At 46.4% G+C, this 13231-nt stretch overlaps 1 protein-coding gene across 1 annotated transcript; it reads left to right on the forward strand.

Annotated features, from left to right (window-relative positions):
* Window positions 1–1457: 1457 nt before the first annotated feature.
* On the forward strand, window positions 1458–11361 carry BTF3L4 (basic transcription factor 3 like 4). The gene is made up of 6 exons (XM_069981609.1): window positions 1458–1556; window positions 6842–6902; window positions 8245–8358; window positions 8767–8968; window positions 9779–9838; window positions 10956–11361. Exons 2-6 carry the CDS (start codon window positions 6849–6851, stop codon window positions 11000–11002), a joined length of 477 nt encoding a protein of 158 aa, XP_069837710.1. The 5' UTR covers window positions 1458–1556; window positions 6842–6848; the 3' UTR covers window positions 11003–11361.
* The last annotated feature ends 1870 nt before the right edge of the window (window positions 11362–13231 follow it).

The raw sequence follows: 13231 nt of genomic DNA on the forward strand, positions 1-13231 counted from the left end.
ACATATAGAGCTATTTCCCTTAATTTAGTAGATCAGGAAGTGTTAGAAATATCTCTGAAGAAGTGACGTCACGACCCAGGGTGTAATTCCTATGGAGTGTCCAGCAGGGGGCGCTCTCTATATAGAAGTCTATGGGACTTTATTGTTTCTATGGGTTTCTATGTAATGTAATGTAATGTAATGTAGTGTACAGTGCTTTATTGAATGAATACATTTATGCAATACTTTGGGGAGCAAGGACACTTGCTCCCCAAAGTATTCCATAGATGTATTCATTCAATACATTCAATACACAGTAAGCCCGCCGATCCGCCGCATTTCCGCCGCATTCCCGCCGATCCGCCACACGCTGATCCGCCGCATTCCCGCCGATCCGGACCATATACAATGAACTACAGCTCCCATCATCTGCTTATAGTATGAACAGGTAATGGATATGACATGCCGCCGGGCGCAGGGGGGAGCCGCTCAGTACACAGCAGCTCTCCCCCCTCCTCCTCCTCCTTCCGTGATAACTTCCGCCTATACCAATGCTGACTCCCTGCCTGGCCGCCGCTCTCCGCTCTCCCCCCATACATACCGGCTCCCGATGCATCCTGGTGTCCGCGCTGATGCAGGGAGCCGGTATATGAGAGTGGAGAGCGGCGGCCAGGCAGGGACTCAGCAGTGCTATAGGGGGGAAGGTATCACGGAAGGAGGAGGAGGAGGGGGGAGCGCTCCTGTGTACTGAGCGGCTCCCCCCTGCGCCCGGCGGCATGTCATATCCCTTACCCAGCTACAGCTCCCATCACCTGTTCATACTATAAGCAGATGATGGGAGCTGTAGTTCAATGTATATGGTCCGGATCGGCGGGAATGCGGCGGATCAGCGTGTGGCGGATCGGCGGGAATGCGGCGGAAATTCGGCGGATCGGCGGGCTTACTGTGTATTGAATGTATTGAATGAATACATTTATGCAATACTTTGGGGAGCAAGGACACTTGCTCCCCAAAGTATTCCATAGATGTATTCATTCAATAAAGCACTGTACACTACATTACATTACATTACATTACATAGAAACCCATAGAAACAATAAAGTCCCATAGACTTCTATATAGAGAGCGCCCCCTGCTGGACACTCCATAGGAATTACACCCTGGGTCGTGACGTCACTTCTTCAGAGATATTTCTAACACTTCCTGATACACTAAATTAAGGGAAATAGCTCTATATGTGCATTTCCCATAATTAATGTACATTAGAAATTTGTATAACTTTTCATAAGTAACAACATATCAAAAATTAATTTTGGCCGGACTTCTCCTTTAAGTGATGTTCTAGAATACAAGGTGCAGTCAGATCCTCATTCACCAGGATGCTCTACATTAGTGGCTGACGCTGTTGCCATAGAAACAGAACAGGCCTAGCAGAAGAGCGCTGCGCGTCGCGGAATGACGTCACCGCGATCCTGTTGTAGCCCCGCCCCCAGCGTGCGAGGCGACGTTACGTACCGCCCATCATCCTTTATCGCCATCTTGATTACCTCGTGTTGAAGCGGAGTTGTTCGGTAGAGGTGAGTGAGTCTCCGGTGCTCGGTTACAGCGCTCGTTGTCACCCGGGGTGATAGTGTGAGGAGTGTCCGCGGCGTCCTGTCCGCGGGAGTGCTTGTGTTTCGTGTGTCCGTGCTCCGGGAGGGCGGCAGGGAGGAGGCCGGGGAGGGCCCTGGACCGGGGAGCTCACTGCCGCAATGGGCGAGTCCGGTGTAGACGAGGATGTTACTTGTTGTCGGTATCAGATACGTTATGCTGTGTCCTAGCGACATCTGTGCCCGGGAGCAAGAGCGTCGCGGAAAAGTCGCAGCGTGTAGCTGAGGTCCTGTCTGGCCTTCTGGGGGCTCTATGGTTATAGCAGCGTGTAGCTGAGGTCCTGTCTGGCCTTCTGGGGGCTCTATGGTTATAGCAGCGTGTAGCTGAGGTCCTGTCTGGCCTTCTGGGGGCTCTATGGTTATAGCAGCGTGTAGCTGGGGTCCTGTCTGGCCTTCTGGGGGCTCTATGGTTATAGCAGCGTGTAGCTGGGGTCCTGTCTGGCCTTCTGGGGGCTCTATGGTTATAGCAGCGTGTAGCTGAGGTCCTGTCTGGTCTTCTGGGGGCTCTATGGTTATAGCAGCGTGTAGCTGAGGTCCTGTCTGGCCTTCTGGGGGCTCTATGGTTATAGCAGCGTGTAGCTGAGGTCCTGTCTGGCCTTCTGGGGGCTCTATGGTTATAGCAGCGTGTAGCTGGGCCCCCCATACACCTCTCCAGTGGTCTGCATGCCATAAGCTTATGTAGGACTACAACTCCCAGCATGCTGAAGCTGTCAGGGCATGCTGGGGGTTGTAGTTGTACAGCAGCAGTGGGCCAGGGGTTATAGTGACAGCTGTCAGTCATCAGATCCATAGGAATAAAGGTGATAAACATCTCTGTATGATGCCGGGGCCCATCGTCTGCACAAATATATAATAAATACTATATCACTAAATATATATATATACATACACACACACGCCGCTGTATGACACGTGTGTCCATCATCTGCACAAATATATAATAAAGTACTATATCATTAATAAACACCGTTGTATGATGCCAGGGCCCATCGTCTGCACAAATACTGTAATAAATATTATATCGCACACATATATACACATATAGATACAGGTGATAAACGCCGCTGTATGACACCCGAGCCCATCGTCTGCATAAATATATAATAAAGTACTATATCACTTATAAACGCCGCTCTGTGTAACGTTTGGGCCCATTGTCTGCACAAATATATAATTAATACTATATCACACACACACATTATATATATATATATATATATATATATATATATATATATATATATATATATATTTATACACTCTCACACACACACACACTCTCTCTCTCACTGGTGATGTATGACACCGGGCCCCATCGTCTGCACAAGTGCTGTAATAAAATACTATATAACTAATAAATAAATATACGTACACAGGTGATAAATGCTGCTGTATGATGCCCGCCTCCCATCATCTGCACAAATACTATAATAAAATACTATATCACTCATATATAGATACAGATGATAGAGGTAAAAGATGCCAAACACAGGTCCATCTAAGTCTATGGTGTAACCTGCTGATTCAGAAGAAGGTAAACCCCCCGCAGCTCGCCCCATAGGGAACAATCACAATCCAGACTGTATCCCGGGGTCACTGGCCGACCCCCAGTAATATTACTATTAGAGAGGGATCTACCATCATGGATCCATAGCCTCACCGCTCTTACAGTATAGATATAGAGCTGGGATGGGAACCTGCAGCAGGACTACAATTCCCATCATAACCAGAAAGCTTTGTCACTCCAGGCATGCTGGGAATTGTAGTTCTGCCTCATGTCATGGTGTGAACCATCTCTGTGCTGTAGTCGTATATCTGTATATAGTCTGCAGCCACGTCCTTGTATACAGGTACATGATATTCCAGGTGTCCTCTGTCCACATTGCCCACATAGTTATTACCATTGTGAATAAATCTGCATAGAATAATAGTAAGGACTGTACCACTTGTTCGGGGTGGTGGGGTGTTCTCTGATGCCGAGCGGCTGTATTCACACACAGTATTTTTGCCAAAACAAGAAATGGTCACTTGAAAGGGTTAGAAGCATCTAACCTGCTGATATTTCCCTATAGACGGGGCGCTGAGGATGAAGAGAAGTGTCTCACCTCCATCCGCGGCACCGTTCACCAATCTGCTGATTTTCATTAGAAAGGGGGCGGATTGGTGCCCTGGGGGTGGTAGCCCCGCCCCCAGTGGAGATGGAGTTCTTTTTTGTATGTACCTATTTTGCACTTGTGACTACTCGTGTGATGGCCTATACCATTGCCTTATAATAGCCGCTGTTCACACACTTCAGCAGACAGTTGTATATGCTGCTTCCATGTATACATGCATGGTCCAATAGGCTGAGTGTGCACGTTTCTCCATCAAAAGGAATATTTATTGTAGTTCAGCACGCTCCATTCATCTCCGTATATTTCAGGTATCCGTAAGTTTGTCTCTGATGTGTATAGGGCTGCTGTGTGACCAGTCAGATAACGGTATCCCTGATGTGCTGAATGGGGCTGCTGTGTGACCAGTCAGGATGACGCTATCCCTGATGTGCTGAATGGGGCCGCTGTGTGACCAGTCAGGATGACGCTATCCCTGATGTGCTGAATGGGGCCGCTGTGTGACCGGTCAGGGTGACTATCCCTGATGTGCTGTATGGGGCCGCTGTGTGACCGGTCAGGATGACAGTATCCCTGATGTGCTGAATGGGGCCGCTGTGTGACCGGTCAGGATGACGGTATCCCTGATGTGCTGTATGGGGCTGCTGTGTGATTAGACAGGATGATGCTATCCCTGATGTGTATATGGCTGCTGTGTGACCAGTCAGGGTGACTATCCCTGATGTGCTGCACAGTCAGGATGATGGTATCTGATCCATGTCCTGTAGCCTGAGGCTCAGGTTACAGATCTGCAATGTGACCCTGTTTGCTGCGTCTAGGCCGGCCTGGGCCACATGTTGTGCACTCAGATAGTGTCTGTGTAGCTGTATACATGTCTGATCACATAGCCCAGTGACTACACCCTGGATACTGCTGTAGCCTGTGCTGATCTCCCAGGATTACTGCAGCGTGGCTTGAAGGGTGTAGAAGGTTTCATCATAACTCTATGAATATGATGCAAGTGCCGCGTGTGCTGATCCCTGCCCCAGTGATAGTAGCGACCAGAATGTGACCCGGCCATGGAGAAGTGCTGATGGGGTGCTTCCATTTATATCCGCTCTCCAACAAAAGCTCCATCCCCCGCCCTCTATTTACTATGGGATGTGACATTACACATTAGGGTCACACTGGGCTGTGTTCACACTTATTACCCTATTACAGCTTCAGCTCCTGGCCCAACTACAGGCTTCATGACCTGGATTAATGGCTCTTATTAAAGGGGTACTCTGGCCAAAAATACTTTCAAATCAACTGCTCACAGAAAGTTTTATAGATTTATAATTTACTTCTATATAAAAATCTCCAGTCTTCCAGTACTTATCAGCTGCTGTATGTCCTACATTAAGTGGTGTATTCTCTCCAGTCTGACACAGTGCTCTCTGCTGGAGAGGATTTTCTATGGGGATTTGCTGCCGATCTGGACAGTTCCTGACATGGACAGAGGTGGCAACAGAGAGCACTGTGTCAGACTGGAGAGAATACACCACTTCCTGCAGGACATTCAGCTGCTGAGAAGTACTGGAAGACTGCAGATTTATAAATAAAAGTAAATTACAAATCTATATAACTTTCTGAAACCAGTTGATTTGAAATAAAACTATTTTTGCCGGAGTACCCCTTTAAGTGCAGACCGGATGAAATAATACTCCCTGCATGTTTCCCACCCTTAATGTCATGCATTTGCTTCTCATCGGGGTTGGCCAGCGTCGGCCGGGACCGATAACATTCAGAGCAAATGCTCCAGAATAAGCCGGTGGCTGGTGTTATAGCTCCTGTGTCTGGTTGTCACTCCCTGATATAAATGCTGTATAATTATCTAATAATAAGTTACAACCACATGCAATAATCTTCTTTACAGGTGAGTTCACACTGGGCAGGTTTGTTGTGGATCACTGCTGCTAGACCAAGGATGGGAACCTTCGGCCCTCCAGCTGTTGCAAAGCTACAATTCCCATCTGGAAGGCTGTCCAGGCACGATGGGAGTTGTAGTTATGCAGGAGCCGGAGGGCAGAAGGTTCCCCATCCCTGTGCTCCAAATTGTGCAAAAATAAAAAAATCACCACTCCAACCCCCAGCTGTAAGTTTGCTTGGGATCTCTGGGCACAACCTGGAGCCTTCCATTACATTGCTTGGAGATTTTATTGCAGATTTTTATATAAATGGGGAAAATCTGGAAACAATTAGAAGCTGAAATTACCCAGGATAAAACGATCTGCCTGGTATGTAAAGTGTCGTCCCTGTACCACCTGTGAGAATCTGCAATAGATCTGGCCTGTGTGAACTCGCTCTGAGCTTCTTGTCGTGTTCAGGGCGTCCCCTCTCAGAAAGTTGGCAGACGGTGACACTTTATTAGGCAAGAGATGAACTATAGACTTCTGATGAGGAATGGCTGGTATATACTGGAGCCGTAACCTGATAGTCACAGGAGCGCACAATATGGTGGCCGTTATGGTAACACAGTGAACCCCTGCAAGTTTATGGAGAGTAGCTGGCACCTGGCAGCCTCCTGTGTATCCCCGGGTGGGGTGGACGTTGCTTGCATGTAGGTGCAGCTGTCACCATCCATCATTGCTGTGAATCACGCTTTGTTGGACAAGGTAATGGCTGTTCTGAGGTTTGTGGAGTGAGCTATACATTCCTCATGTTTTGCGTTCGGCCTCCAGTCATAGATTTTATGGGCTGCGGCCGCTTCTCAGCAATAGCCATTAAGGTGTATTAGTCTTAAGTCAGCAGGACTGGCTGCCCTTTTATAAAGATAGAAGGATCGGGCATGTTGGTTTTCAGGTGACCATCGTTTCTTTTCTTGGAGATACACCGGTGTCAGAGGAGTCTGGCAGCGGCTTACCACCCCTCTCTTCATTGAGAACACATTGGGATTGGGTGAGAGGGTGGTCGGCTGAACAGCAGCTATTGAAAAGGAATGGGCCACTTCACCTGCTCTAGGACCGGACTTGCACACGGCTTCGTAGCTTCTTACATTTACTGCAGTTATAGATGGAGAAATCTATGAAAAGGTTCGGCGCATCGGTCTCATTTAATTCTTTGTAATTTTTTTTTTTTCAGGTTCACTATGAATCAAGAAAAACTAGCAAAACTTCAAGCTCAGGTCCGGATAGGTGGTAAGGTAGGTATTGGTGTACTGCCTGCGCACTTCTTCAAACCTTATGGGTGAAAAACCTAAAGGGGTATTCAGAGTTTAAAGAACTTCTTTGCTATCCACAGCTGAGCAGGTAAGTATATCATATGGGGGGTGGGGTCTAACTGCTGCCTATTCATTGTCTATGGAAGAGGTGAGGAGTGTTGTGCTAGGCTGTCCCCTGCTGTTCTGTAGACAGTAAATGGAATTGCGGGGTCCCAGCAGTCTGACAGAATACCTCTTGTCCATGAAATGGAATGGGAGCTGCATGTGCACTTCAGCTCGTTCATTGTCTGTTAGCTGCTGTCACTTGGCTTCCTGGCTCATACAAAATGAATGGAGCGGCATTGTACACGCACAACCACTGCTTCATTTCAGCAAGAGACGCAGAACCCTGTTATCAGAATGATGCTGAATCCCAGCAGTCAGACCCCCCTCCCCCCCCAGGTTATACTTCTTCCCATCCTCTGTTAATGGTCGGACAATGCCTTTAAAATGTACCTGTCGTTTGGAAAAACTTTTAACACATCATAGAGACATGTCAAAAGTTTTCATTGGTTTGGGTCTAAGTGTTCAGACCAGTACTGATTGTGAGAATGAGCTATGTATCAATGAAAGAGTCCGGCTCCATAGACTTAAATTAGGAGCCCAACTCATCACATGACACGATCGGCGCAGGTCTGAACACTCAGACACGGACCGGTCAAAACTTTTGACAAGTCTATGATGTGTCAAGTTTTTCCAATGGACAGGTACACTTTAAAGGGTTCATCCAGCGTTAGAAAAACATGGCCACTTTCTTCCAGATACAGCACCACTCTTGTCTCTAGATCAGGTTTGGTTTGTAATTAAGCTCCATTTACTTCAATGGAACTGAGTTGCAAAAACTGCACCATTCCCCAACTATAGCTGTAAATTGCTAAATGTAGTGAAAGTGCCTGAGTAATAGTGAGATCTTTTATATATCGTTAGTATAGTTTGGTTATCTTGGTGCTGCTATGCGTCATTCCTCCTTATATAAGATGAGTTTTGTTTGTGGAGGTTCTGTGGGACATAAAAATTTATGGCCGTTAGTGTCTGATTGTGGGGGATCTTTTCTTGGGGACCGCTGCGGATCTTCACGGCAAAGGAGACGCTGTTCCTTGATTGTTAACCAGCTCATCAGCTCCCCACTGATCAGACATTGAAGGCTGGTCCCAAGCCGCGGCGGTCAGCACAACTATAAAGCAATCAGGGATGATGGAATCCCAGGGAGATGGGCATCAGTGATTGTGACTCTCAGGGGTTCTAATACACACAGGATTTAATGGTGACATTTTACCCCCTCTAGGGAACAGCCCGCAGAAAGAAGAAGGTTGTACACAGAACGGCAACAGCAGACGACAAGAAACTTCAGAGCTCGCTCAAGAAACTGGCAGTAAATAACATCGCTGGCATTGAGGAGGTAAGAGGTGATGTCTGACCTTCTTAACAAGAATAGTAAAACTCTGTTACTCTGTATTGGGGTGAACGGATCATCTTTTGGTCTGAGCTTTATTGCTAGTTATGAATGAACTACTCAAAGGTTCGGGTCCAGCAATGTTCAACTGAACGCTCTGCATTTTACCCCTGGAGAAGTTGGATGCAGCCCTAGGGAGTGCTGGATGCAAACATAGACTGTGTCCATGTTCCCTAGGACTCATTGGGGCGATATCCAACTTCTGCAGATGCCAGGAGTCAAATGGCAAGCGTTTGGGATTGGACAAACGTTGCTGAACCAGAACGTTTGGCAAGTTTGTAGATTTTTTTTGTATATCCTTAAGGTCTTTGTAAAAAACAAAACAAACAAAAACACCTAGGTTTTATTCCACAGGTTAATATGATTAAAGACGACGGCACAGTTATCCACTTCAACAACCCCAAGGTTCAAGCTTCCCTCTCTGCCAACACATTTGCAATCACCGGTCATGCAGAAGTCAAGCAGATCACAGAAATGCTCCCAGGTATCCTGAGCCAACTGGGAGCCGACAGCCTCACCAGTCTCCGCAAGCTAGCCGAACAGTTCCCCCGCCAGGGTAAGAGCCCAGCAATAGATGTGAACAAGAAGTATAAAACTCATGTGTAAAGTGTTTCCTTTGGTCTCGCGGTTGTTGGTGCGAATAATACGAGTTATAGCGATTAATTTATAAAGTATTACAGACTGGAGTCATATAAAAGATAACAAAGCAAGTGGGAGAATAAGGATTTCACGTTTCCCGTGTTTGTCCTGTGATCCAATTAGAAGGTTTCTATTTACAGCAAGCTATAGCCGACTGATGGTAGTGTGGCTTCACGTCAGAGAAGGTCTCCAGTATTGTACCGTTACACAGGTGACCTCCACCCCGGACTCCCTAGGGCCGCATCCTACTTCAGCCACCACTAAAGGTTCAGACAATCTCGAGCACGCTGGAGTTCTGCTGATCTCTAGTTCTTAACAATGATGCTGCAGTTTGTAGCTTCTCTTGTAAAACGTAACCCTGTTAAGCTCCTTGTGATCCTGCTAAACTTGTCTCGCCCGGTAGGTTTCCCTTCCTGATTATTTTGTCTGACTCTCTAGTTGTATATCAGGCTGAAGCGGAGGCGGCTGAATGGTGTAAAATTACCCGGCAGCTGTGGGACTGGTCTGTGCCGCCCCCACTGCTTATACTGAGCCGGGAATAGCTGTGAATGCAGAGAATGCTGGTAGCCTCCGACAACTGTCTGCAGACCTCATGTCTCTGTTCTCGGGCGGCCGCCTCCTCTCGGGATTCTGGTTTTGCTTGTTTTGTCCGCCTTCTAAGGTTTCAGTAAAACCCTTTGCAATGTGATTGTGGCTCATTGCGTCTTTCTCCTTTATTGTTTTATAGTATTGGACAGTAAGGTGCCTAAACCTGAGGACATAGAAGAGGAGGATGATGATGTCCCTGGTAAGTGACTTTATTACACGTGTAAAGCTTGGTGGGAATGGTGGTTAAGGATCCTGTGACATAATTTCAGAATTATATGAAATGCATATGACCTGGTTATGACTCAGGGGTTTCTGTAACATCAGGATTACCATTTAATTATAAAGCAGTTTTCCATTCCTTAAAGTATGTGCAAATGGATTAAGTGCAGTAACCCAGCCACATACTGATCTAGTGTCAGCCAGTCTCGGGTGACCATGCTCCTTATGTGAGACGGCTATCTTCCTTCTCTCCTTCCCCGTAGTATGGGATGTCGCACAGCACAAGCTTATCTCCACTGCTCCATGGCTGCCCCCTCTTTCTTTCCTGTTTATGGCAGGATCGTGTTTCTCATGCTGGGCAGCAGCATTGTGGAGCTAATAGGGGAACAATAGGGTAGTAGCAGTTAATAATTACAGAACACAGTCATAAAAGGGGCCAGTGTATAATAACTAGTTAGGGCTGTATTCCACGACTCGACATTTAATGTATGCAGATCTGCTAGATTGACGCTCACTTACCAAGGCTATTAGGAGGCTCGATCATTGATTGTGAAGCAAGAGGTGTATATGTATGTATATGTATGTATGTATGTATGTGTGTGTGTGTGTGTGTGTGTGTGTGTATATATATATATATATTAAATTTTCTTCAAAACAAGTCTGCGGCACTCAGCAGACGAGGTTGGATGCCAGCTCCAAAACCTGAACCAAGGTTCGGCAATATAAAGTTCAAAAGATGAAGTGGCACGTCCAGGAATGAAGTGATCAAAGGAGTATAGTATATACTTGAGCTCTCTGCTCCCTGATGTCCTTCTAGCTTCTCACCACAGCTGCTGCTGGCATTGCTGAAGCTGCCTTTAAAGTGACAGGCCACTCTGCCAATCACTGTCTGGGATGGGACAGAACATTGGCCAGTGATTGGCTGAGCGGCCTGTCACTGCACCGATGGCTCCAGATGCCGGCAGCAGCTGTGAGGAGATACTAGGACACTGGGCAGCCCAGACAGATAAGTATAATGCTTATTTTTTTAAACGTTGACCCTGATCGGATCTGCCGACCATTACTCTTATTGATGGTTCTTTCCTTTCTTCCTGCAGAACTCGTAGAGAATTTTGATGAAGCGTCGAAAAATGAAGCGAACTGAAATCCTGGCCGTAAACTTCTGGAAGAGAACATGGACTTGATTTTATCAAAACAAAAATTGAAAATCAGCTGTGTGGTTCCAAAGTTTCCCCATGAAACATCACGTGTTAATAGTTCCATAATATAAATATTTTGTATTTTAACAATGCTACTGCAGCATTTTTCTTGCTGTTCATTTTGCGTTTTGCACTTTTCCTCCCAGGACTTGCCCCTTTTTGGAGAGACTGGAAAAAAAACCAATAAACGCAACGTTTTGTGTTGGCTCTGCAGTGCCATTCGGTGAGCAGAACGCTCCGGTAACACGTTATTTCTTGTCCTCCGTCTCCCTTCAGTAGAAATAAAACACTTGTTTCAATGTTTTATTTTTTTCCCTAAATTATACAGCAGGTCTATGGGGCAGCTTAGAGACCTTTAAAGGGGTTGCCCTGGATTAGAATCAAGGGTCTGCCACTGGAGCTGTGCTTGGTGTCTCTGCTCAGCACTGCTTACTTGCATGAGGATAAGCTGCAAACTTGTCATCCCATAGACCAGAGTGGTGCAGGGAACGGCAGGAATAGATTTGCAGGCTCTATAATGGGACATAATTCAAAAGTTCCTGCAACAAATCTAAAAGTGCCGCATCTCCCTGTTCTTTCAATGGAGAATGGTTTGGTACTGAGTTAGCCAGTTAGTCGTGGTAATTTACAAATCAATGATGACAAATAGAAACTAGCATCAAGTAAACTTGTAGAGTGTTTAGCTTCAGCAATGTTCATCTGAACCAAAACTCTCAGTGCCTGGAGAAGTTAGATGCTACCTTAGGGAGTCTTGGAAAACATGGATATAGCCATATGCAATAGGCTGCACCCATGCTTTCCTGGCTGCATCTAACTACTTCCGATGCAGGGAGACAAGTGCTGAGGGTTCCAGTTTAGACGAACATCGCCGAACCCAAACTTGTCACTAATGGCAACCTGTCCAGGTGACTCGGCTCTCCATCAGGCTTGGTGGAACTTTTCTCAGCAGGACAGAAGACCACTCTTGCGATCAGTTGTCCTTTATGCCCAGGGAGTGTCAATATAACTGGTTAGGAACCATCTGCCATAGAATATTGGTACTTCCACATGAGTAGGATGCACTGCCTCTTTTCTCTATTTAAGTTTACTTTTAAATTTTACCATTGACTCAGGGAAGTCAGTCTGATGGGTTCCAGATTTTACAGTGCACTCGCTTTCATGCATAAGTCGGCCCTATTTCTACAGTGGAAAAATCCAGCTGACACATCAACTCTGTTCTGTGTGAAAGCTTCTGTCCTCTTCTAGTGGGTAGGCCTGGTCCCTATCACCCATGTATTGGATGCAGCTTAAAGGAGAAGTTCTGCGAAAATTTTTATGTAAGTATCATATTGCCCCCCCAAAAGTTATACAAATCTCCAATATACACTTATTACGGGAAATGCTTATAAAGTGTTTTGTTCCACCTGCACTTACTACTGCATCAAGGCTTCACTTCCTGGATAACATGGTGATGTCCCGACTCCCAGAGCTTTACGGGCTGTGGCTGCTGGAGGATGATGGCAGGGGGACCCTGAGGGACACAGGGCACTGGAGGGACACTGAGCATCCCTCTGCCATCATCCTCTTCAGCAGCCACAGCCCGCACAGCTCTGGGAGTTGTGACATCACCATGTTATTCAGGAAGTGACATCACCATGATATTCAGGAAGTGAAGCCTTGATACAGTAGTAAGCACAGGGAAAAAGCACTTTATAAGCATTTCCTGTAATAAGTGTATATTGGAGACTTGTATAATTTTTTTTTTTGAGGGGGGGGGGGGGGATGGGGCTATACAACATCTTAATAAAATCTTTTACTGGACTTCTCCTTTAAGGCTATATTCACACACAGTACTTTTTACGAAAGAGACTGCCGTTGATTTGGAAAGACTTGCGTGTAAATCTGTGTTAACGGCTGCTTCACACAATGTCCTGACAGCGTCTGTCAAAGATCCCATCCCTGTGAGAGGCCATGGAACCTCCCCCCCGGCAGCCTCAGGCCCCGCAGTGGCCAGACCCTCTTTGTCTCTCACCACTTTTTGATTCTGGTACTTAGAGGGTTTTCCTACTTTAATTTGCTTGAAGGGGTTTTTGTATGAAAATGAATAGGTGACCATGGTCTGGCTTTTCTGGTTTGCAGAGGTTGGTACTCCCTGTGATCATGTGTTATGGCCTATACTAGAAATACAGAACACG

Source organism: Dendropsophus ebraccatus, chromosome 8 (assembly GCF_027789765.1).
Source record: "Dendropsophus ebraccatus isolate aDenEbr1 chromosome 8, aDenEbr1.pat, whole genome shotgun sequence".
Lineage (NCBI taxonomy): Eukaryota > Metazoa > Chordata > Amphibia > Anura > Hylidae > Dendropsophus > Dendropsophus ebraccatus.

Bases quoted from the DNA above. Each gene is read 5' to 3' on its own strand.
- BTF3L4 (XM_069981609.1), top strand. From the start codon at position 6,849: ATGAATCAAGAAAAACTAGCAAAACTTCAAGCTCAGGTCCGGATAGGT. The intron at 8,969-9,778 runs GTAAGAGCCCAG...ATTGTTTTATAG, and splicing joins CGAACAGTTCCCCCGCCAGG to TATTGGACAGTAAGGTGCCT. The intron at 9,839-10,955 runs GTAAGTGACTTT...TTCTTCCTGCAG, and splicing joins GGAGGATGATGATGTCCCTG to AACTCGTAGAGAATTTTGAT.